General features: G+C 47.6%; 1 protein-coding gene across 1 annotated transcript in view; it reads right to left on the minus strand.

The window, feature by feature from the left end:
• The window catches only part of Itga9 (integrin subunit alpha 9), a 322,030-nt gene that overhangs the window by 190,690 nt on the left and 109,455 nt on the right, over positions 1-21,885 (minus strand). The window contains exon 16 of the mRNA XM_045136949.1: positions 20,230-20,390. Within this exon, the coding sequence (XP_044992884.1) occupies positions 20,230-20,390 (161 nt within the window). The remainder of the gene's footprint in view (positions 1-20,229; positions 20,391-21,885) is intronic.

Below are 21,885 nucleotides of genomic sequence, written 5' to 3' on the forward strand. Positions count from 1 at the left end.
CTGCACACCCAAGCATCAGCAGATGCCTGTTGAATTAAGAGGCACATGTGTTTGCCTGGATGATGTGCCACAGTGACTTTTTTTGAAGATACCCATTTAACCAGTTCCTGTTTCCTCTCCTCATAAATCAGTCATAATTTAATGACAAGAGTGGAGGAGAAAGGATCATATTCTCTTCCATTAAGATCAACAGTCAATCAAGGCTGTGACAAGTCTAGCTAAATTTAGCATGAGATATGGGCTTTCAGAAAGTCCTATGGTATAAAAGCCCACTAAAAATATAACCAAACAAGTCACTATGGGATCGGCAGACATGTATAAACAGTGGAGAGCCTGGTGTTTGGGCCTGTACCATCTTCAAACAGGTTTTTGTTAACGAGAAGAACCTGCAGAATAGGCTGTGGACAGGAACTATCACTGAGTTTCCCATCGCTAAAGCTTTCAGCCAAAGAAGAATTTCTGTATGAGAAAGAGTTTCTGTAAAAGAAAGACCCGGGAAAGCAAAAGCTAAAAATATTTAGAGAAATCTAATCGCCTTGCAACAGTAGCTCCTACATTTCAAAATGAAAATGAAGTGCAGCCAGGCGTGGTGGCGCACACCTTTAATCCCAGCACATAGGCAGAGGTAGGAGGATCGCCATGAGTTCGAGGCTACCCTGAGACTACATGGTGAATTCCAGGTCAGCCTGAGCTAGAGTGAGACCCTACCTCGAAAAAACAAAAACAAACAAACAATCAAAAAAATCCAAGTACTCCATGGTCAAGGATGTTTGGGAAATTGAATACAGTGCAACCCTCTAGGGCACTTTGACTTTTAAAGCTTTGCAAGATCCTACAATCAAGAAACCTGCCCAGTCTCTCTCTAAAATAAAAAATAAAAAAATAAAAATATGGTATGTCCAATGCAATTTGTTCTAAAATTTATACTGGACAAGAGTTTAAAATTTTGCATGATGATTCCAATGCAATTTGTATATTTATTTATTTATGAGAGATAGGGTAGGGAGAAGGAGAAAATGGGCATGCCAGGCCCTCTAGCCATTGCAAACAAACTCAAGATACATATACCATCATGTGCATCTGGCTTGTGTGGGTTCTGGGGAATTAAATCTAGGTCCTTAGGCTTCACAGGCAAGCTTCTTAACTGCTAAGCCATCTCGCCAGCCTTTCCAGTACAATTTTTTAAAGTTATTTTTTATTTTATTTGTTAGAGAGACAGAAAAAGAGAAAGACAGACAGAGAAAGAGAGATAGAGAGAGAGAGAAAGAATGGGTATGCCAGAGCCTTCTTCAGGCACTGTAAACCAACTCTAGACACATGTGCCACCTGTGTAGCTGCTTTACATGGGTGCTGGGGAATCGAACCTGGTTCCTTTGGCTTTGAAGGCAAGTGCCTTAACCACTAAGCCATCTCTTCAGCCCCTCTAGTTCAATTTCTAATGCTCAAATGTGGGACAACTTTCAGATAATTGTGTTTGCACATGTACACTTGCAGATGTACATGCTAGAGGCACATCCTTGTTACACTTACTTAATCTCTGGTTGTGAGTTTGACAAGATTTAGAATCACCACGGGAATAAATCTGCAAGGACATCTGTGAGGAATTTTCCTCAACAACTGGAACATGGTCCCGAAAGGCTACCGTGGGAAAAGTTATTGTGGTGGTGTGACTCAGCTGACCCCTGTAAACTCGTGTGTTTGAAATGCTTGGTCCCTAGCCAATGGCAGCTTGGGAGGGGGAGCCTTGCTGAAGGAGGTGTGCTGTTGAGGGCGGGCTTTGGGGTGTTATAGACCAGCTTCCCCTTTGCCAGAGCTCAGCTCACTCTCTTGCTACTTTCTGCCAGCTACCATGACAAGAAATGATGCCAGTTTCTTCTCTGCCATGCTTGCCCTGCCATCATGGGGCTTCTCCTTGAGGCCATAAGCTCTCATCAGTTGCTTTTGGTTGGCCATTTTGTCCCAGCAACTTCAACAACTGTTGACGGAAACTGCAACAGTTGTCCTCTAGAAATGATAGTCAGATTCAGTCAGATGGCCCCTACATGTAGCAAGACTATCCTAGGAAGAAAGGAGAAGGGACTTAAACATTTAACACTAGAAGTTCAGTGGTTGGGGGTGAGGAGGATTGGGATACAGAATCCCTCCTGCTCAGACTACAGTCCCCTACTCAGGGCTGCTTAAAAATGAATGTGTTGCTTCAGCCCAAGATTTCTGTGACAATCTTCGATTCAAGGGAATAGAAGGAACTCCTGGTTGCCTCCTCTGATGCCAGTCTTAAAATGGATCTCTCAGGTTACCAAGTGTTTCTCACTATCAGTTTACATGATTCTCCTCATGTTGACAATCAAACCATACTATTTTCACAGCTGTCCAACAGCATTTTGTACACAACACAAAAAATTCCCTTGAAATGGACCAGTGAACTAATGTGACGGGTCACCCTGTACAACTGCTAATAGAATATCCTGAGTCTTGGCTCATTCATCTTGGACTTAGTCCAATGTCTTTGAAAGCTCAGTGAACATTTATTAGGCAATTAGTCAATGTCAATTACTCTGTTTGGTTTTAGGGATACAGAGACAAATGAGATGTCCCCGATGCCAAGTGTTTTTAAATCTTTATGGCTTGATGATTAATAAAATCATTCCATACCTTGTTGAATTCATGTATATTTCTTGCCAGTACGACTTTGGTTGCAACCCAAGTTTGTGGAATTTTTTGGCTCATTAATCAATCAGGTAAGGCTATAATCTGGTGCATGCTAACATGTCTCTAACAAAGCTGATGGAAAAAAGGGTATTAAGCTAGGGGAAGTGGAGAATGGCTATACAAAGGCCATTCAGGAGAGCCCCATGAATAAACATCACGGTGTAATCCAGACCAACATATACTTTCCAGTGTGGCAGGAGAATCTAGCCAGCTGTGGTTCCAAATGATAGGATGATGTCAACCAGTTCCAAGGAGCTGGCAAACAGGAGGGAAGAATGACAGCCATTGGATATCCCAGTAAGTCATCTTCCCATCCCTGGTGATGAGGACCAAGGCCAGTTTGCTTGAGTTTCTTCTCCCTCATTTTCTCTTAACTTTCTCAGGGAGAGGTAAGCACAGACAAAGAGAGGAATAAAAATAAAAACTAAGGATAAATCCACTAATGGAATAACAAGGAAACGTAGGATGCTGGGGGTGGCAAGGGGCAGGAAATTGGGGTTGGTGAGGGGACAGGCAGACCCTCCTGCACCTGCTCAGGGGCAGAACTAGAAAAGGAGGTGTAATCATAAAGCATAAAGAAGGAAAGCCAGGAGTGGTGGTGCACACCTTAATCCCAGCACTCTCGGGAGGCGGAGGTAGGAGGATCGCTGTGAGTTCGAGGCCAGCCTGAGACTATACAGTGAATTCCAGATCAGCCTGGACTAGAAACCCCACCTTCAACCTTCACTACTCCAAAAAAAAAAAAAAAAAACAGTGGCTGGAGAGATGGCTTAGCTGTTAAGTGCTTGCCTATGAAGTCTAAGGACCCCGGTTCGAGGCTTGATTCCCCAGGACCCACGTTAGCCAGATGCACAAGGGGGCACACGCGTCTGGAGTTCCTTTGCAGCGGCTGGAGGCCCTGGCGCGCCCATTCTCTCTTTTGCTCTCTGCTTGCCTGCCTGCATGCCCACCCCTCCCTCCCTCCCTCCCTCTCTCTCTGTCACTCTCAAATAAATAAATAAATAAATAAAACAGCTTAAAGAGAAGCTTCCAGGCTATGGATAGTATTCAATTATTCATTACTAGACAGCCTGCCTGACGCAGTGGATTCCTCCCCGAGCTAAATGACTGCAAGCTAAGCGATGCCCGGCACACCAGCCAGTGCTCCCTCCATGGCTCTGCAGAGACCATGAGGAACCCGGGGCCCTCTGCGGCACAGCTGTCAGCAGAGCCTGTGCGGCTGAGGCAGGAGCAGCGCGGAGGTTCCCAGGCGTCCCTTCCAGGTGGAGAGCGTTATTTGTGGCACACAGGAAATGTTTCTATCCTGACTTCAACACAGGAAGCCCTGGGTCAGAAATGCGCTCACCTCTCCCATCCTCCCCACCGCACCTTGGAGGACCTTGAGAGTGTCAGCAATGCTGACAAAGGAGGCCCCGGGCCCCTACTTGAGTCTGTGGGTGACTCATCGGCCAAGGACTTCTTTATGCACTCACTCAGCACGACCCCAGAAATTTCTACAATGTCATCAAAACACAAGCAGATGAAACCAACGTGACTCCGGGAAATTGGCGGAAGAGGGTGGGGGATGGAAAGATTGTTACAGCCATAAGTTGAGTCATTATGTCCAGAGACATTGCCTCTCCCCATAACTGATGGCCACCCCCACAATGCAACACCCACAATCCTCACGGGGGGACGACAGGGAGAAGGCTAATGATGGTACCATCCTGGCTGTGTACACACTATATACATGACTAATAAAAAAAACACAAGCAGAAAAATTGAGCCACGTGGGTCACTAGCAAACTACGCAGACTTAATACTCTGGCTCATAATGATGTTGACCCCTAGGGGGACCAGATAACAATCACTGTGACCCCAGAAAGGCTTTCTGAAATGCTAAAAGCCAAACCTCCATTGCCACACTCACTTCCTGGGCTCAGGAAGCCCTAGTTTTCAGAACTGTACTTTCCAACTTTGCTAGGTATAAAGACAAGCTTTGTAAGGCCACCATGCTGCTCAGGACCTCAGCTGACAGAAGGTACACTTTTACCATCATTTGACTCCGGGAATGGCGCCTCCCTGCCACCAGCCCTAGATCCTTCAAGCTGATGAGATGTGACTCTAGTTAGACACCATCCTATATGGATCCTGTGAGTGAGCATGTAAGAAGTTGCTGAAATAGGGCTGCAGAAAGGCCTTAACGGTTAAAGCTGTTTGCTTACAAAGCATGATGGCCTGGGTTCAATTCCCCAGATGCACAAAGCAACATGTGTATCTGCAGCTCATTCACAGTGGCAAGAGGGCCTGATATGACCATACTGTCACTCTCAAATAAATCAATAAAAATATTTTTTAAATGTTTCTAAAATACATATATGATATTAAAGCTAAAATACAGACAAGATGTATATGTCTTATTAATATGTCAAAAATATTTTTACTTATTTTAGAGAGAGACAGACAGGAAGACAGTGGGTATGGGCGCACCAGGGCCTCCTGCCACTGCAAATGAACTCCAGACGCATGCGCCACTTTGTGCATCTGGATTTATATGGGTACTGGGGAATCAAACCTGGGCCATCCAGCTTTGCAAGCAAGCACCTTTAGCCACTGAGCCATCTCTCCAGCCCCTCAATAATATTTTTATAATGACAATAGACTAAAATAATATTTTATATATCTTGAGCTAAATGATATATTCTGTTATAGGCTGAATGGTGCACTACCAAAATCCTTATATTGAACTCCTGACTCTCAGAGCCTAAGAACATGACTGTATTTGGACATGGGGCTTTTACAAAAGAGATTAGGTAAGAATGAAGCCGTTTGGTTGGGCCCTAAAATAATGTGACTGTTGTCCTTATGTGAGGGGAAATTGGAGGCACACGCACGCACACGCACGCACACGCACATCAGCTATACCCTGACAAAGAATAAAGACGAGGCGGGGACACTGTGAGAACGGAGACACAGAAAGTCAAGGAAAGGAAACAAATCAAAGCTGTCGAGATGTTGATCTTGAACTTCAAGCCTCACAGCTACGAGAAGTAACAGCTTAAGTCACCTAGTCTGCGGCCTTTGTGAGGGCAAAGTAACATACGTGTTACTAAAACTTTGTCTGGTTAGCTTTTCCCATGTGACAGAAAACTGGCCTCCCCACCAGGCACACGGTCCACCGTTCAGATGACATTAGACAGCACTGCTCTTGTGAGCTCTGTGGGGAAACACCTTATTCCAGGGGGGAGGAAGGCCCGCGTGTGTCTCCCCTTCGCCTAAGTCAAGGATGCCATTGCTTGCCCCCTGGCCTGCCAGCTGTCCACATTGTGGTTTCTTGTTTTTTTTCTTTCCTTGACACAGCCTCGAACCATTTCCTACAATAGTTTGTCACTCCTCTGGTTCCTCGGAGGCAGGGCAAGCAGGCCAAGGAGGCACGTGCCACGGAGGATATCCACCTCCACGACCGCCATCTGCCCAGTCTCTGACTTGTTGAGACACAAACAAAAGTCGCGCTCACCCGAGAAGGCCGGCAAGAGACCGCAAGGCCACCTGCCTGCAAACCGCAGCCCCGCAGGCTCGTGGAAGAAGCTCACGGGCTTCCCAGCCTGCTGGCTGAGCCTTCCTGAGCACCGGCTCACTTCAGCCTCACACCACACTCGTGGGGTCCACACAGGCCCTGCGTTACATTTTACTCAATGGAAGCATGCATTTACTGGCCCCAGAATGGGTGGGTTACACATGCTCATATACAGTTTTATCCATCAGATTCCTCTCATGTTTAAAAACACTTCAATTATTATGAGGAAAAATTCCCTCATGTTCAACACGTTAGGTCATTATCCATTCTTAGAAATGGATAGTCAAGGGGCTGAAGGCATTGCTTAGTGGTTACGGCACTTGCTGGCAAAGCCAAAGGAACCAGGTTCAATTCCCCAGGGCCCATGTAAGCCAGATGCACAAGGCGGCACATGTATCTGGCATTCGTTTGCAGTGGCTGAAGGACCTGGTGTGCCTATTCTCTCTCTCTCTGCCTCTTTCTCTTTCTCTCTCAAATAAATAAATATATTTAAAGAAATAAAAAGTAAAGGGAGGGCTGGAGAGATGGCTTAGTGGTTAAATGCTTGCCAGTGAAGCCTAAGGATCCTGGTTCAAGGCTCAATTCCCCAGGACCAATGTTAGCCAGATGCACAAGGGGGCGCATGCGTCTGGAGTTCGTTTGAAGTAGCTGGAAGCCCTGGTGTGCCCATTCTCTTTCTCTCTCTCTCTTCCTTTCTCTCTGTCTGCCACTCAAATAAATAAATAATAAGAACAAAAAAATAAAGTAAAAAAAAAAAAAGTAAAGTGAAAACCAGCACTTTAACCTACACATCTGGCAAACATTTTTAGGGTTCTATGCTATTGCAGTTAGCTTCCCGTTGCTGGGACAAACATCCAGCCAGAAGCAGCTTATGGTAGGAAGTGGTTTATTTCAGGCTTATAAATTCCAGGGGAACACCATCAACGGTGGAAGAAGCTGGTTCCCCTTCACAGATCCAAGCAGAGAGACACCACCAAACACCCAGCACCATAAAACATGAACAGCCAGGGCTCAAGGGACGGCTTAGCAGTTAAGGTGTTTGCCTGTGAAGCCAAAGGACCAGGTTTGATTCCCCAGGCTCCACGTGAGCCAGATGCACAAGGGCTACATGTGTCTGGAGTTCATTTGCAGTGGCTAGAGGCCCTGGCATGCCCATTCTCCCTCTATCTCTCTCTTTTCTCTCCATCTTCCTGCAAATAAATAAATTAAATTAAAAAAAAAATAAAAAGAAACACAAGCAGGCAGAACTCAAACCTGCCAAACCCCATCGGGCTGGAGTCAAGATCTGCCCTCAAACACACTTTAGGGCTGGACTCCAAGATCTGCCCCTACTGACATTCCTCCTCCCCAGCAGGGCTCCACAATCTTGGAGACTCAAGATTCAAGCCTGAGTCTGCGGGGCCACACATGCAAACCGCTACATATGCCCAGGCATGGCCCAGAGCGACAGCACTGAATGTCACAGATCCCTGTGGTAGAAGACCCAAGTAACAAACACAGGCAGGGAAAAGGCCCTAAGACGAAAGCATAGGGGAGTCGAGGGGTCGGAAAGCCGCGGCCAGTCCCCTGGGGAGTAGGATGGCAGCAGAGTGGCAGAGGAGAAACAGGGAACAGGGCAGTAAGCAATTATTCTAGGGGGTTGCGGGGGGCGGTCAAGGAACTGGCTTGGAAGAGAAGGAGGAAGCTGCATGGTCGAGAGAGGAAGCCAGTTTCAGGGCAAGTTGAATTTGCAAGGTCACAGCCTTCAGAACAGATGTGCAAGCAGACCAAGAGCTGGCACAGCAGCTGATGACATAATGAGTGTCCAATACAGGGATGCCATCCAACTTGGGACACCTAATTAAAAGCAGGAGTAACCATAATGCTCATGCTGGGACAACAGGAGTAAACCAGCAAGGTCCCAGCTAACCCTGGATGTCGCGGCACATGCCTTTGATCCCAGCACTTGGGAGGCTGAGGTAGGAGGATCTCTGTGAGTTTGATGCCAGCCTGGAGCTACGGCGTGACCTTGCCTTGAAAAAGAAAACATGCCTACATGTCCAGATTGCTTCTCGAGCTGAAGATTCCTATACACACATTTCTACTTCAATGTCTAATAGGCCCCTCTCTCACCCTCAGCGTATCTAAAAGAAAACTCCAGGGGCTAGAGAGATGGTTAAGCACTTGCCTGCGAAGTCTAAGGTCCTAGGTTCAACTCCCCAGAACTCATATAAGCCAGATACACATGGTGGCGCACACATCTGGAATTTGTTGCAGTGACTAAATGCCCTGGTCACCCATTCTCCCCAACCCTACATAAATCAAAAACTTAAATTTTTGAAAGAAATTTCCAGATCTTCCCCTTAAATGCTCCACCTGAACGCCAGTGGCATCTCTATCCCTTAAATCATCTTTGATATCCATTAAACTGTCAGGGAATCCTACAGGATCCATCTCCAAACTGTGCACAGATTTGGCTGACTGACCACTTCTCGCCAGCCCGCTGCTGTCTTCCCAGGCAGAGCCACCATCTCGCCCCTGGACAGCTCTCATCGTCCGCTCGCCGGCCTCCTGCCTCCCGCCCTCCACTTCAACCCAGGGGCCAGGTGAGCCGGCTGAAACATGGAAATTAAACCACGTCGTCACCGCTCTGCCCACGCCCTTCGTGAGGTGGTCATCGTACTGGAAATACCTTGACCCTTCGAGGCGCACATGGTCTGCCCAGGACCATTGCACTTTAAAAAACTGCTATTAGGAACTTTAAAGTATGCGCATACTGCATGCATACTGGTCATATTCCCATCAGATTATCTATGTCTGTTCTTCCCCAGCCCCATTCCGCTGCGAGCCCTCGTCAGTGGGGTTGCTGGTTATTCCCTGTGGGCTCATGAGAGCACGTTCAGTTCAGTGTCAGTGGGGGGTGGAGGGGACGATGCCTTTGATGTCTTTGGATGCAACGTCCCACCATGTGGCTCTTTATGTCCATTTTCCGCAACGTTCCCTGAGCCTTGGCGGGCGTGTTGTGTTATAAGTCGCCTTTGGTATTCATCTCTCTGCGTCCTCTGAATTTTCTTTATGAGGAAGATAGAAACTGGCCAGGCAGCTGAGAGGAAGTCTCCCCGAGTGAACAGGTTTTTTTTTTTCTCCTAGGCTAAAGGTAAGATATGCTTTGAGCCCGTGAGGGGAATCTGGGTTTTTCTTCTTTTTTTCTGGAAGATTAGGCCTTTCCAGGGTGATTCCTAGGAGATAAACTCCTTCTAAGAAAAGTATCCCCTAGCCTAGGAGATTCCTAAAAGACTACTCCTTTTCCTAGAAATCTTCTGACTCCTGGCACAGAAACACGACTAATCGGTCTTTTCCTTCCCTAAAGGATTTCCCTGTCCCCTCGAAGGCCAAGTCTGAGTCACGAGGTGGGTTCTTCCCATCCTCGGGGACCACCTCCTGCTGCACAGGAGCACGCCTTCTTTCCTTCCCGTAAGATCTATGGTGGAATCCTTCTAGCATCGTCCTCTATGGTCTGCAGAACATGTTGGTCGCGTTCATGACAAGAACCTGGAGGTCACTGACGCAGTGTAAGTTTTGTTTCACGGACACCATCCAGCTCCCTAAGCCCCACGTTTCAACCCACCCGACACCCAAGAAAAGCTCTGTCCCTCCCAAAGACACCCCAAATTCCAAAAGCATTTTCACATCCTCTTCTTCCTATTCTCACCCTGGCATCCATGCTCCACCTCAAGTACTCCATGCTCCAGGGACCTGTTTACGCACTGTCTCCAGGAAGCCACTGCCTGAGGCCCCCAGTTCCTTCAGTCTCCCCTTGTCACAGAGTCACCTGACCACCCTCACCCTCACCCGCACTCCTGGCCTGCACAGTCTTGCTTTGCTTTCTTTCTCTTTCTCTCTCTCTTTATTTTTGGCCCTTTTCACCTTATAACACTCTCTCTTAGTAAATGTATTTTTTTTTACTTAGGAGTGAGAGAGAGAGTGCACATGCCAGGCCCCTTGCCACTACCAACTCCAGATGCATGTGCCATTTTGTCCATCTATACATGGGTTCTAGGGAATCAAAAACACATGGGTACGAGGGAATCAAACCTGGGCTGTCAGGCTTTGTGAGCAAGTGCCTTTAACCACTGAGCAATCTCTCCAGCCCGATTTCATGACACTTGTTGCGACTCTATTGTCTGTATCCTGTTAGTGGCCTGTAAGCCTCTAGGGCAAGGATTCTTCTCTGTTATGGATGGAGCTGGGGCCACCGTCCAGCACACAGTTCACAGATCACCGGTCTTGAGTAAGGGAAGCATCAATAGAGTCACATCCTTGAGCCATGGGGACCAACACGAGCAACTTCTCTTCCGCTAGAAAAGACAGAATCCATGTTGCTGTCGTTACACCCCTGTAATTAGGTCTCAACTTCGGCAGGGAAATGGAATTCGTAACTAATGGCTCGGTGAGATCTGAAGGTATCATGTTTTGCTCTCAGACTATAGTGAGAACTGAGTCTCCATTTCAGACAACATGGTGTTCAAGGCCTTTGAAAGGACTCGATTTATCACTTTCCCAGGGGCTGGAATGCACATCTGTTCCAAGGAGTAGGGGAGAGAGGTGGTAAGCTATTCCATTATCATATTCACCTCCATTGACAGCTGAAAGCAGCCTGTTTGAGAATAGCAACTGACCTTGGAAATCTATGTTGAAATCACTCAGTATATATCACCCCATGATGTTGGGTATATATGTCTTTAGATTCATAGGACACAGTTATTCTGTGGTAGTCCTGTAGAAAATGTATATTCTGGGACTAGAGAGATGGCTTCACAGTTAAGGCGCTTGCCTGTGAAGCCTATAGACCCAGGTTCGATTCCCCAGTACCCATGTAATGTAAGCCAGAGGCACAAGGTATCACATATGCCTGGAGTTTGTTTGCAGTGGCTGGAGGTCCTGGCGTGCCCATTCTCTCTCTGCTTCTCAAATAAAATAAATTAAGAAAGAAAGAAAGAAACAAACAAACAAAGGAGGGAGAAAAGAAAGAAAGACGGAAAGAAGGAAGGAAGGAAGGAAGGGAGGGAGGGAGGGAGGAAGGAAAGGAAGGAAGGAAGGAAGGAAGGAAGGAAGGAAGGAAGGAAGGAAGGAAAGAAAGAAAGAAAGAAAATTTAATTGTGATTAAACAGACAAATCCAAACTGAGGGACCTTCTGGAACATAACTGACCTCGTTCTCTTGGAAAAGGTCAAAGTTACAGAAGACCAAGGCCAAGTCCCCATTCCAGTCTAAAGAGATAAAACCAGTAAACGAGGACATGGTCCAAGATTGTCTTTTGCTATAAAGGACGTGTGGAGAGGAGGAGACATTCGAGTAAGTTCTGCAGTTGGGCTAACACTAACTACCTTTTAATTTCCTGATTTCAATGCCCGTGTCATGGTTATGTAAAAGAACAGTCTGGCTCTTGGGAACTGTGCCGGACATGTTCTGGGGAAACGGGGCGTCCTGCCTTCAGGTTTCCCTCAAGAGGCCACAGGTATGAATAATGACGGAGCATGTATAACAAGAGGCTCGCATTCAGACTATGTGCGGAAAGCAATGATGGCATTGCTTTGAGCTAATCTGTCAATGTTTTATGTTGGAGTCTGATGTTTCGAAATAAAAGTATTGATTTAATACACATGTATACACGCATGTAGAGAGAAAGAGACTAAGGGAGGTAGGCAGAGAACATGCTCATGAGTTCTTTGTCAAAGTTGGCGTTGTTCTGAGTTAATTTTAATGTAGTATTTCCATGTTTGTGCCCCTATTCACTTTACTGGCCAATTACATGCTTGCTGGTAAAATGACTCTCCTGTTAAAGGGCCTAAAAGTATCTTTTCCCAAACTGACAGGAAAAAAAAAAGTGATCATCCACTGACTAAAAGTAACAATTTTCTTTAACCATAGAGGCAGCAATAGAAGTCTGTATTCATGGGCTGGATAAATTGCTCAGTGGTTAAGGTGCTTGCTTACAAAGTCTAACAACCTGGCACCCACACAGAGTCAGGGCACAAGATGGCACATGCGCCTGGGAGTTGCCCATTCTCTCTCGCTCTCTGTGCTTTGCAATTCAATAAATAATTAAAGAGAAAATTGAAAGCAGCAACATGTGGTGGCTGAGCGCCCTTCACTCACTCGTCGTCATTGAAGGACCATCTCTGGCCCTTCCACATCGAGTTCAATGAATCTCGGATGCAAAGCCTGGACCTGCAAGGAGGGAGGTGTCAGGGCTCCTTCCACACCTGGAGCCTGTGTGGGCAGGAAGTGGCCAAGGCAGCCCATGGAGGCAGACAGAGGGCCCATCGGCTATGCAGAGGGCCAATCTGAGACCTGTTGCTCTTTGAGCCATGCAAGGCTCACTTAGGAGACCAGCAAATTTCCCAGATAGCTTAGGGGTAGATACCTCGGGTAGGGATAGAGAAGGCAATGAAAAGAATGATGGTACAAGCTTGGTACACTGCCCCTGATTTTCAAAAATGGGGAAGACCAGCACTTAGGTCTTTCTTGATCCAGTCACCCAGAAAGAAGACAAAGTGCCAAAAACATGACTCAAACAACAGCCACCCCACCCTGCCCTCATCAGGACTCAGCCAGAGTCAAGCTGAGGAACTCTCCAGAATTTAAAGGCAGACGAAAGATCCCATCTTTCCTTTCCCAGCCCCCTGTCCCCGTCCAGGCACACACAATACTCAGAAAGGTGTCATTCTTTTACGAACACAGGACTGCTGAACCCCAACATGTACACACGGGGTGAGGAGTAAGCTCTCAACATGCTCAAGTAAAATCATTCCCGTTATTTTAGATGGAAACTATTGCACCATGTAATAAATTCAGTCAAAATACAGAACACTTTGGAGCCAAATTCACAAATGTAAAAGCTGTGGTCTGGTGGTTAAGACAACCCCACAAATTCATTTTCCTATTATCAACTTTCAAAGCCAGAGGAAAGGAGCAGAATACGAGACTGATAACAGCTGGGCAAGAGGCATGGCTTGAATGGCAAGACCGACCAGCTTATTAACAAACACGACAGTGCTGTGAGCTGGCTGGAGCTGGTTGGCAAGAGCCCATTGTTCAATTTTCAGAAAGCCTGGAAGTCAGGGCTAGACACATCCACTAGTGGAAGTTAAGCTAGCGCTGGATAGATGGCTCAGCAGGCAAAGGCAAGTGCTTGCAGAGCCTTACATCCCAAGTTCAGTCCTCCAGTACCCATGTAAAGCCAGATTTATGAAGTGGCACATGAGTGTGGAGTTCTTTTGCAGAGGTAAGAAGCCATGTCATTCTCTTTCTCTCTGTCTCTCTGTCCATGTTTGTTTACATGGTTACCTTCTGTGGTGGGCTAGAATTGGTTTTCTGTTTACAGGAGGATGTAAAAACACTGTACTGGCCAGGTGTGGTGGTGCACGCCTTTAATCCTAGCACTCAGGAGGCAGAAGTAGGAGGATTGCCATAAGTTCGAGGCCAACCTGAGACTACGTAGTGAATTCCAAGTGAGCCTGGGCCATAGTGAGACCGTACCTTGAAAAAATAAAACAAAACGAAACAAAAGAAAACAAAACAAAACACACTGTACTGACTGGGCCATCTCCCCACATACAATCTTGCTTGGTTATATCACTAAATGTCAGCTGGTTTAGAAAGAGTATATGAGAGCTGAAGAGATGGCTCAGCAGTTCAGGCACTTGCCTGCAAAGCCTAATGACCTCGGTTTGACTCCCCAGTACCCACATAAAGCCAGAGGCAAAAAGTGGTGTGTGCATCTGAAGTTCAGTTGCAGGGATTGGAGACCCTGGCAGACCCAGTTTCTCTCTGCTTTGTCTGTCTCTCTTATCTTTCTCTCTCCTTGCAAGTAAATAAAAAGTTTTTTATAGGGCTGGAGAGATGGCTTAGTGGTTAAGCGCTTGCCTGTGAAGCCTAAGGACCCTGGTTCGAGGCTCGATTCCCCAGGACCCACATTAGTCAGATGCACAAGGGGGCACTCACATCTGGAGTTCGTTTGCAGTGGATGAAGGCCCTGGCATGCCCATTCTCTCCCTCTCTCTCTCTCTCTCTGTTGCTCTCAAATAAATAAATAAATTTTTTTAAAAGTTTTTATATTTTATTTTTATTTATCATTAGAGAATGGGTACACCAACCCCTCTTTCCACTGCAAACAAACTCCAGATGCATGCACCCCCTTGTGCATCTGGCTTACGTGGGTACTGCAGAATTGAACCTGGATCCTCAGGCTTCACAGGCAAGAGCCTTAACAACTAAGTCATGTCTCCAGCCCCAATAAAATATTTTTTTTTTAATTTTTTGTTCATTATTTATTTATTTATTTGAGAGCGACAGACACAGGATGAAAGACAGATAGAGGGAGAGAGAGAGAATGGGCGCACCAGGGCTTCCAGCCACTGCAAACGAACTCCAGATGTGTGCGCCCCCTTGTGCCTCTGGCTAACGTGGGACCTGGGGAACCGAGCCTCAAACCGGGGTCCTTAGGCTTCATAGGCAAGTGCTTAACTGCTAAGCCATCTCTCCAGCCCAAAATATTTTTTTAAAGAGTATATAAGGGCTGGGGACATGGCTTAGTGGTTGAGGTGTTTGCCTGTGAAGCCTAAGGACCATGATTTGATTCCCCAGGACCCACGTAAGCCAGATGCACAAAGGGGTGCATGTGATTGGAGTTTGCTTTCAGTGGCTAGGGGCCTTGGAGTGTCCATTCTCTCTGTCTGCCTCTTTTTCTCTCAAATAACTAACTAAATAAATAAACAATACATTTAAAAAGAGTTTATAAAACAAAATATGGTAGGAGGTGCATTCTTAAGGCAAAACTCATGCAGGTAGGACATGGTTCTCCATGGGTAGGATAAGAGCCAGGCCTCAGTTTACTGAAGAGCCAGCCACACACTGGGGATCCCACAGAGCTGGCACAGGAGGTAAGTTCTAGGATAGGGGACAGCTCCTAACAGCACAGCACGTGTGACGTGCCGTTACAAGGTGAAGCTGGATAAGGAAACTGAGGCCAAGTGGCCCGAGCCTTGAGGGGAGGCGTCTTGGCTTTCACCTGTGACTGAAGGGTGCACTGCAGGTGTCCAGACCACGTGACTGGAAGAAGGGGTGTGCTTGCAAAGTGAGTCTGCCTGAGGGGGGCAAGAGCTAAGTGGAGAACATGGAGTGCAGGAAGAGGCCAAGGAAGCCGGTGGGACAAGGTCTGCACTGCTGGGCACAGTCAGGCCTTCAGAAGGAGCATGTGGCTTGTCACAAAACTGTGCGCCTCCGAGACAGAGACGCACAGAGAGAAACCACTCCAGGGCGATGGGTGGAGTAGGCTGTGGTGCCCCCTGGCTTGCTAGGAGGCAGGTGTTAGTGCAAGCTGGTTTCTTTTCTTTACAGTAGATAACTTATCACCATATATGGAATGAAAACTTACAAAAGAAAAGACTGGAACAGCCTTAAAGGAAAACAGAAAAAGAAAGAAAGAAAAAAAACCCTGAACATAGCCTAAACAAAACTCACTTGGCCCCGGGGCCTGCCTCTCTGTCTGCTGGCCATATGGTGTGTGATAAGACAGCGCTTCGTTCGCTTCGTTCCCGTATTTATCGTCCATGACCAGCCTTCAAAGCTGAAAGTCAGCCCCCTGCGGTAGGGAACAGGTCATGCTCTCCAGCCCAACTCACAGCTCCCAGGGCCCCAGTGTCTGGCTGGGCAGCGGCCACTGCCACACTCCTCCCCCATACCCCTGCCTGCCTCGGGCTGCGCACACAGGTCCCAGCCTGCCAGCTGTTTTCCCACAGCCCCATGCACGCCGCGGACCACGCCTGCGGTCTCCTTGGCTGGCAGCTGTGCCACCCAGCAGACAGCTCGCTCGCTCGCTCACAGCTCACGCACTCGGTCGCTCGCCGGGGGCCTCTGCTATGGCCCAGGCAATAACTGACGGGGGGGGGGGGGGTGCTTTCCTCACGGCAGTACAGTATTAGCTTCCCTGAGCTTAATTCCTTAACCACAGTGTTGGCTCTCAGAACGATTTCTCCCCTGTGTCCCACCACCCCCATCTGCCTGCATGATGAAAATGACCACACAATAGCTTCCAGGTACCAGTCTTCCAAAGCAAGCCTGACTCTTGTTCTTCCTGAAACGGTTCAGGTAAAAACACAATGAATGGATCTACTCTACACTCTAGAGCCCTGTTCTCACCCCCCAAACTCATCTCGCCACCACCTCAATCTTCCAGGTTCTACGTGAATGGAGAAGTCCTGCTATGCGGTGGGAGGAAGATCATTGGAGTTGAATCTGCCAACAGGATGCTAAGTAAAAAATGTGAATTTCAGGGCTGGAGACATGTTTCAGTGGTTAAAGGCACTTGCTTGCAAAGACTGACCACCCGGGTTTAATTTCCCAGTACCCACCCAGACGCACAAGGTGGCACATGCATCTGTAGTTCATTTACAGCAGCAAGAGGCTCTGGTGAGCCTATTCTCGCTCTTCCTCTCTCTCTCTCCCTGCAAAATGAGTAATAAAATATCTGGAAAAAATGTGAATTTCAGAGAAGTTTGGAGTGCTGGCTCATACTTGTCACCCCAGCACTCAAGAGGTCGAGACAAGAAGATAATTATGGGTTTGAGGCCATCTCGGGCTAGCCAGTGAGTTCTGGGCAAGCCTGGGCTTAGGCTTTGTCTCAAGAAGTGGAGAGGGAACACACCATATTCTCCCCTTATCTGCAGGGGATATATCCCAAGATATCTTGTGGCTGCACGAAACTGCAGATAGAAAACCTTGTGTGTTTTCCCTTTGCATATGCACCCAGGATAAAGTTCATGAATTCAGTACAGTGCGTGATTAACCAGGAGTAATAACAAAATGGAATCACTACAGCAATGTTCTTGAATAAAAATGAGTTAAGGTTTATGAATTGGTTTTGGATTTTTTTTTATATTGAGTACTTTTGGATCTCAATGATCCATAACAACTGGAACCCCAGAAAGTGAAACCAAATGCAAATGGGGAACCGCTGTACAAATACCAGAAGATGGCTTATCTAAACTCCAAATGCAATGCAAGTCCTATGTGCCTTTGGCTCATCTGGAAAGCCTAGAAAGCAGGAAGTGGCCAGAGTAACCCCAGGGCAGCCTGCTCATGCCCATGGACCCTCAGAGGTCATCGTAAGAGCAGCCTTGTCCAAAACCTCACGACCACCATTCACTTTTTCCCCAAGGTTGTAGCAGGCTCTCTGTGGCCCTATCTCCCAAAGGCTATGAACACAGTTGTTAGAAGTTGCAAAGGGCTCCAAAAGACATGTCACGTGGAAGAGACATAACTCGCAGATGTCCCGTCGCCGGCAAGAAGTGTGAAACCTCCAAGCAAGACTCCAGGGCCTGGTCGGGTTTGCACATGAGCCTGTCCTGAGCAGCCCCACACCCTCAAAGATACTCAGGAGCCAAAGGACTTGGAGACTAAGAAGGGCAGGGGCTGGGAGGCTTATGAGTATCATGGGCAGCTTTAAAAGTGGCCCGAAGCCCAAGTCATAGGGCAGCTGGTCTGGGCAGGTCCAGACACGAGAGCCTGCAGAAGGCAGAGCCCAGCCCTACCGCAAAGCTTCTCACAGGCATGGGCTCCGAGGCTCTGTGCCAGACAAGTGCCACAGAGGTGGAGGCAATTCTCTAAAGACCATCCAAGAACAGCTGACGCTGGTCCCAACAATGCAATAATGGAAGACACTTCAATCCAAAGACTATTTTTACTATCTGCTAGAAATCTACTGGCTAATGATATTGACTTAAACCATATGAAACTGCAGTTTATGTGTTAGAAATGTTAGGATGTTGGAAATGATGTTTGGCCTAAATAATGATACTGACAGCCTCTATCAAACTCCATGCAAAGTTTTTAAAGTATATTCAGCCGTGCAATGTTTTAAAAAAAATTTTATTTATTTGCATGTGTGTATATGAGACACACACACACATGCACACGCACACATAAGGTCTCTTGCTATTGCAAAAAAAAAAAAAAAAAAAAAAAGCCTGGTTGGCTTTACATGAGTAGCTTAGGAATGGAACTTGGGCCAGCAGATTTCGCCAGCCTTTAACTGCTGAGCCATCTCCCAGCCCTGACATTTGTTTGTGTGTTTGTTTGAGACAGAGTCTGATCATACAGACGAGGCTGGCCTGGTACTCCCTGGGTAGCCCAGGCTGGCTCTAAAGTCATGATCCACCTGTCCTTGCCTCAGAGGTATTAATTAGGAGGATTACTGGTGTGTGTCATCAAGCCCTGTGCAATGTTGAATTATTACGGCCACTTTTATGGTAAGTGTTGCTGGGGACATTTTAGAGACCTACACCCAGTACTTACCCAGCTTGATCCAGGCCCGTCCTGTATGGCTCCAAGCCCTGCCTGCATTCCACTCTCCACTCAACCACGTGGTTCCTTCCACTGCCTTTGTTCTCTGACCCTGCCTGTGGGCCAATGGGTGGCCATGACTATAGCAGCAAGCATGGCCAGAACTCCGCACCCTGCACAGGGGCCACTTTGTCACTACTCAAAGCCTGGCCTCCTGAACTAACAACACAGTGTATTTCCAAAACCCTTTGAAGAGGAGAAAACTATTTGAAAGTTTACTGAGGCATAATGGCACCCACCTTTAATCCCAGCACTTGGGAGGCAGAGGTAGGAAAATCGCCATAACTTTGAGTCCACCCTGAGACTACATGGTGAATGCCAGGTCAGCCTGGTCTAGGGAGAGACTCTACCTCAAAAAAAAAAGTTTATTGAGAAAGAAAAGAGGGGCCAAAAATGCAGTCCTGAATACATAGAAAGTAATCAGACAAGAAAAATCTAGTCCAGGGATGGAGAGATGGCTCAGCAGTCAAGGTGCTGCCTGCAAAGCCTAACAACCGGGGTGGGAGGCACAAAGTGGTGCATGCATCTGCAGTTCCTGTGCAGTGGCTGGAGGCCCTGGTGGGTCCATTTTCTCTGTCTGTCTCTCTCTTCTCTTTCTCTGTGCTTGAAAATAAATAAATAAATATTTTTAAAAATTTAAATCTAGTATAACCAGTTTTGAAATGCATTAACTTTGACTGTGAGTTAATACGGTGTGGACTACAGAGAAAGGTATCGGTGCAGTGCAGTCAAGCGTCATGGAGACCCAGCGTGGGGGCTGCTCAGACCCTCCTCTGCAGGACCAGTGCGCCTACTAAAGACCAGAAGCCCGCTTGTGACGGTGAATCTCAGTTGCCATCTTGACAGGATTTAGAATCACTGTGGTAACAAATCTCTGGAATGACTAGGAGGGATTTTGTAGATTAGGTTATTTGAGGTGGGAAGAACCAGATTAACTATGGGGCGGCACCATCCCCGGAGCTGGGTCCTGGGCTGACTAAAAAGGAGAAAGCGAGCTGAGCACCAGTGTCCATCATTCATCACTGTCTGCTTCCTGACTCTGGATGTGCAATGTGACCTGCTCCCACCTGCTGCCGCCACCAAGCCTTACGGCCATGACGCACTGTATGCCCTGGAACTGTGAGCCGAACTAAATTGTTCCTTCCTTACGTTATTTCTTGTCAGGTATTTGGTCACAGCAAAAATAAAAGTTAACTAATACACATTCCTAAAAGAGCCAGGTACGGTCAGGGCCCATAACTACTTCCTGGAGCAGCCTTGTCCCAGCCTGTACTTCATGACTGCTGTCCCCTGAGTGCATTTTCCAGGGATGCAGCAGGCTCTCTGTGGCCCTACTTTGCAAGAGAGACCCCAGCTTGCCATTAAACAAAGGCAACCTGTCGCCTTCTCAGAGAGTGAGACCAGCACAATAAGACAAGTCAAAGGCTGTCAGCTTTCAACAAGAAATGCATATTCTCCCCGTGGAATCGCATGTTGGGAGTCAAAGCACACAGAACACACAATACAACTAATTTCCATTCAGTCCAAATGAACATCTGTAGAGATCAGAATTTGAGGATGACAAAGGAAGAGGGGACTGACCTTGACATGGGCCATGTAGTGACGACACGTCTCCTCCGCGTGGACCAGGTGCAGCTTCTCTGAAACCTGGCCGGCAGTCTCTCCCAGCAACACAAAGTAGACCCTGGGTAGCTGGCCTTTCTCCTTCTGGGCAACATCAGCAGTCAGAACGTAATTCAGACCTGCCAATAAACGAGAGGTCAAAACATCTGCAAAGGACAAGACACTCAGTGGCCTTTAGTCCTGCGACGATCCTATGTGGATGGTACATGATACCCAGCCCTCCTCTGCACAGGGAACTACCCTGCAGCCTCACTCAGACAAGCCTGTGGCCAGGGGGAGGGGGGCAGACTCAAGTTACCCTCTGTCTTCCCAGTGATGCTGAGTCTGTCAGACCCCATGGCCCTCCTTGGTTTAAACCTCATGCCATCATGAAGTATCAGCGGAGCCCACCAGTAAGCGGGCCCACAGCGGGTTCAGCCACGCACAGGGTAGCATTCTGACAAGCGCTGCGGCAAGCCTGTAGTACAAAACCAGAAGCTGCTGACCTCACAGGACACTGACACTGTGGAGGCCTGTACCACAGGCCCAGCAACGGGGACAATCACTTCCCATAATTCTAACTCCCCTCACAGACTGTGTGCCAGGCACCACTGTGGACACACAGCAACATGCCAATGAAAACCACAGGCAGAAAAGAGCTTCACAGAACCCACAAAACTGGAAACTTAGGTGCCGGCCGGGGCTGTCTCTGCCCCAGAGAGCCCAGTGTGGTGATTACACATTCCTGTGCCTATTCTTCCACCAAAGCTTTAGCCACAGTGGTGCCTGAACTGAGTTCCACTCATGAACAGGAAAGCTCTTTCTCTGCACCCAAACGTGCAGCGTCAAGTACATGTTGGGTATTATTTGCATGCTGTATTATTTCAGATTAGAAGTAAATAAACAGTTGGGAGTTTTATCAGGTAAACACAACTTTAGAATCAACAGAGCCATTTCACTGCTTCTCTGTGCCTTTGTAACTAGTTCCATTTCTTCACTGTGTGGTGACTTGAACACAGTGCTCCCCATAGGCTCATTCGTTTGAATACTTCATCCCCAGGAAGGGGTGCTGTCTGGAAAGGTTGTGGAACCTTCAGGAGGTGGAGCCTTGCTGGAGGAGGTGTGTCACTGGGGGCAAGTCTTGCTGTTCCCCCACCGTCTCTCCTCTCTCCCCTTCCTCCCTGTGGATGTCACAATGTGACACCAGCTTCCTGCTTTTGCCAGTCATGTTTTCTCCACCTTGATGAACTCTAGCCTCAGGACCTGTAGGCTGAAATAAACTCTTTCCTTCTCTAAATTGCTTCTGACCAAGGTGTTTTGTCCTAGCAATGAGAAGGAAACTGATGCATACTGCTTTGTGGGGGCTCTGCATAGCATTTCCAAAGTGGGGAAACAGGAGCCTCTCTGTTACTGCAATGCGGTGAAATGGCTGAGGAGTGGGAAGGCAGAGGAGCCAGCCCTGGTCCATCTCCACACACTCACCTCTCAGCTTGGGCCACCACACCGGAGAAAAACAGCCCCATGCCCGCCAGCATTGAAGCTGAACCCGGGAGATGGCTGTGCCTTAAATAACATCAAAGGGACCAGCCACCAGGGCAAGTCTGAACAGGGAGGGTGGAAGGTGACCTGGACAGA

Source organism: Jaculus jaculus, chromosome 17, assembly GCF_020740685.1.
Source record: "Jaculus jaculus isolate mJacJac1 chromosome 17, mJacJac1.mat.Y.cur, whole genome shotgun sequence".
NCBI classification, from domain to species: domain Eukaryota; kingdom Metazoa; phylum Chordata; class Mammalia; order Rodentia; family Dipodidae; genus Jaculus; species Jaculus jaculus.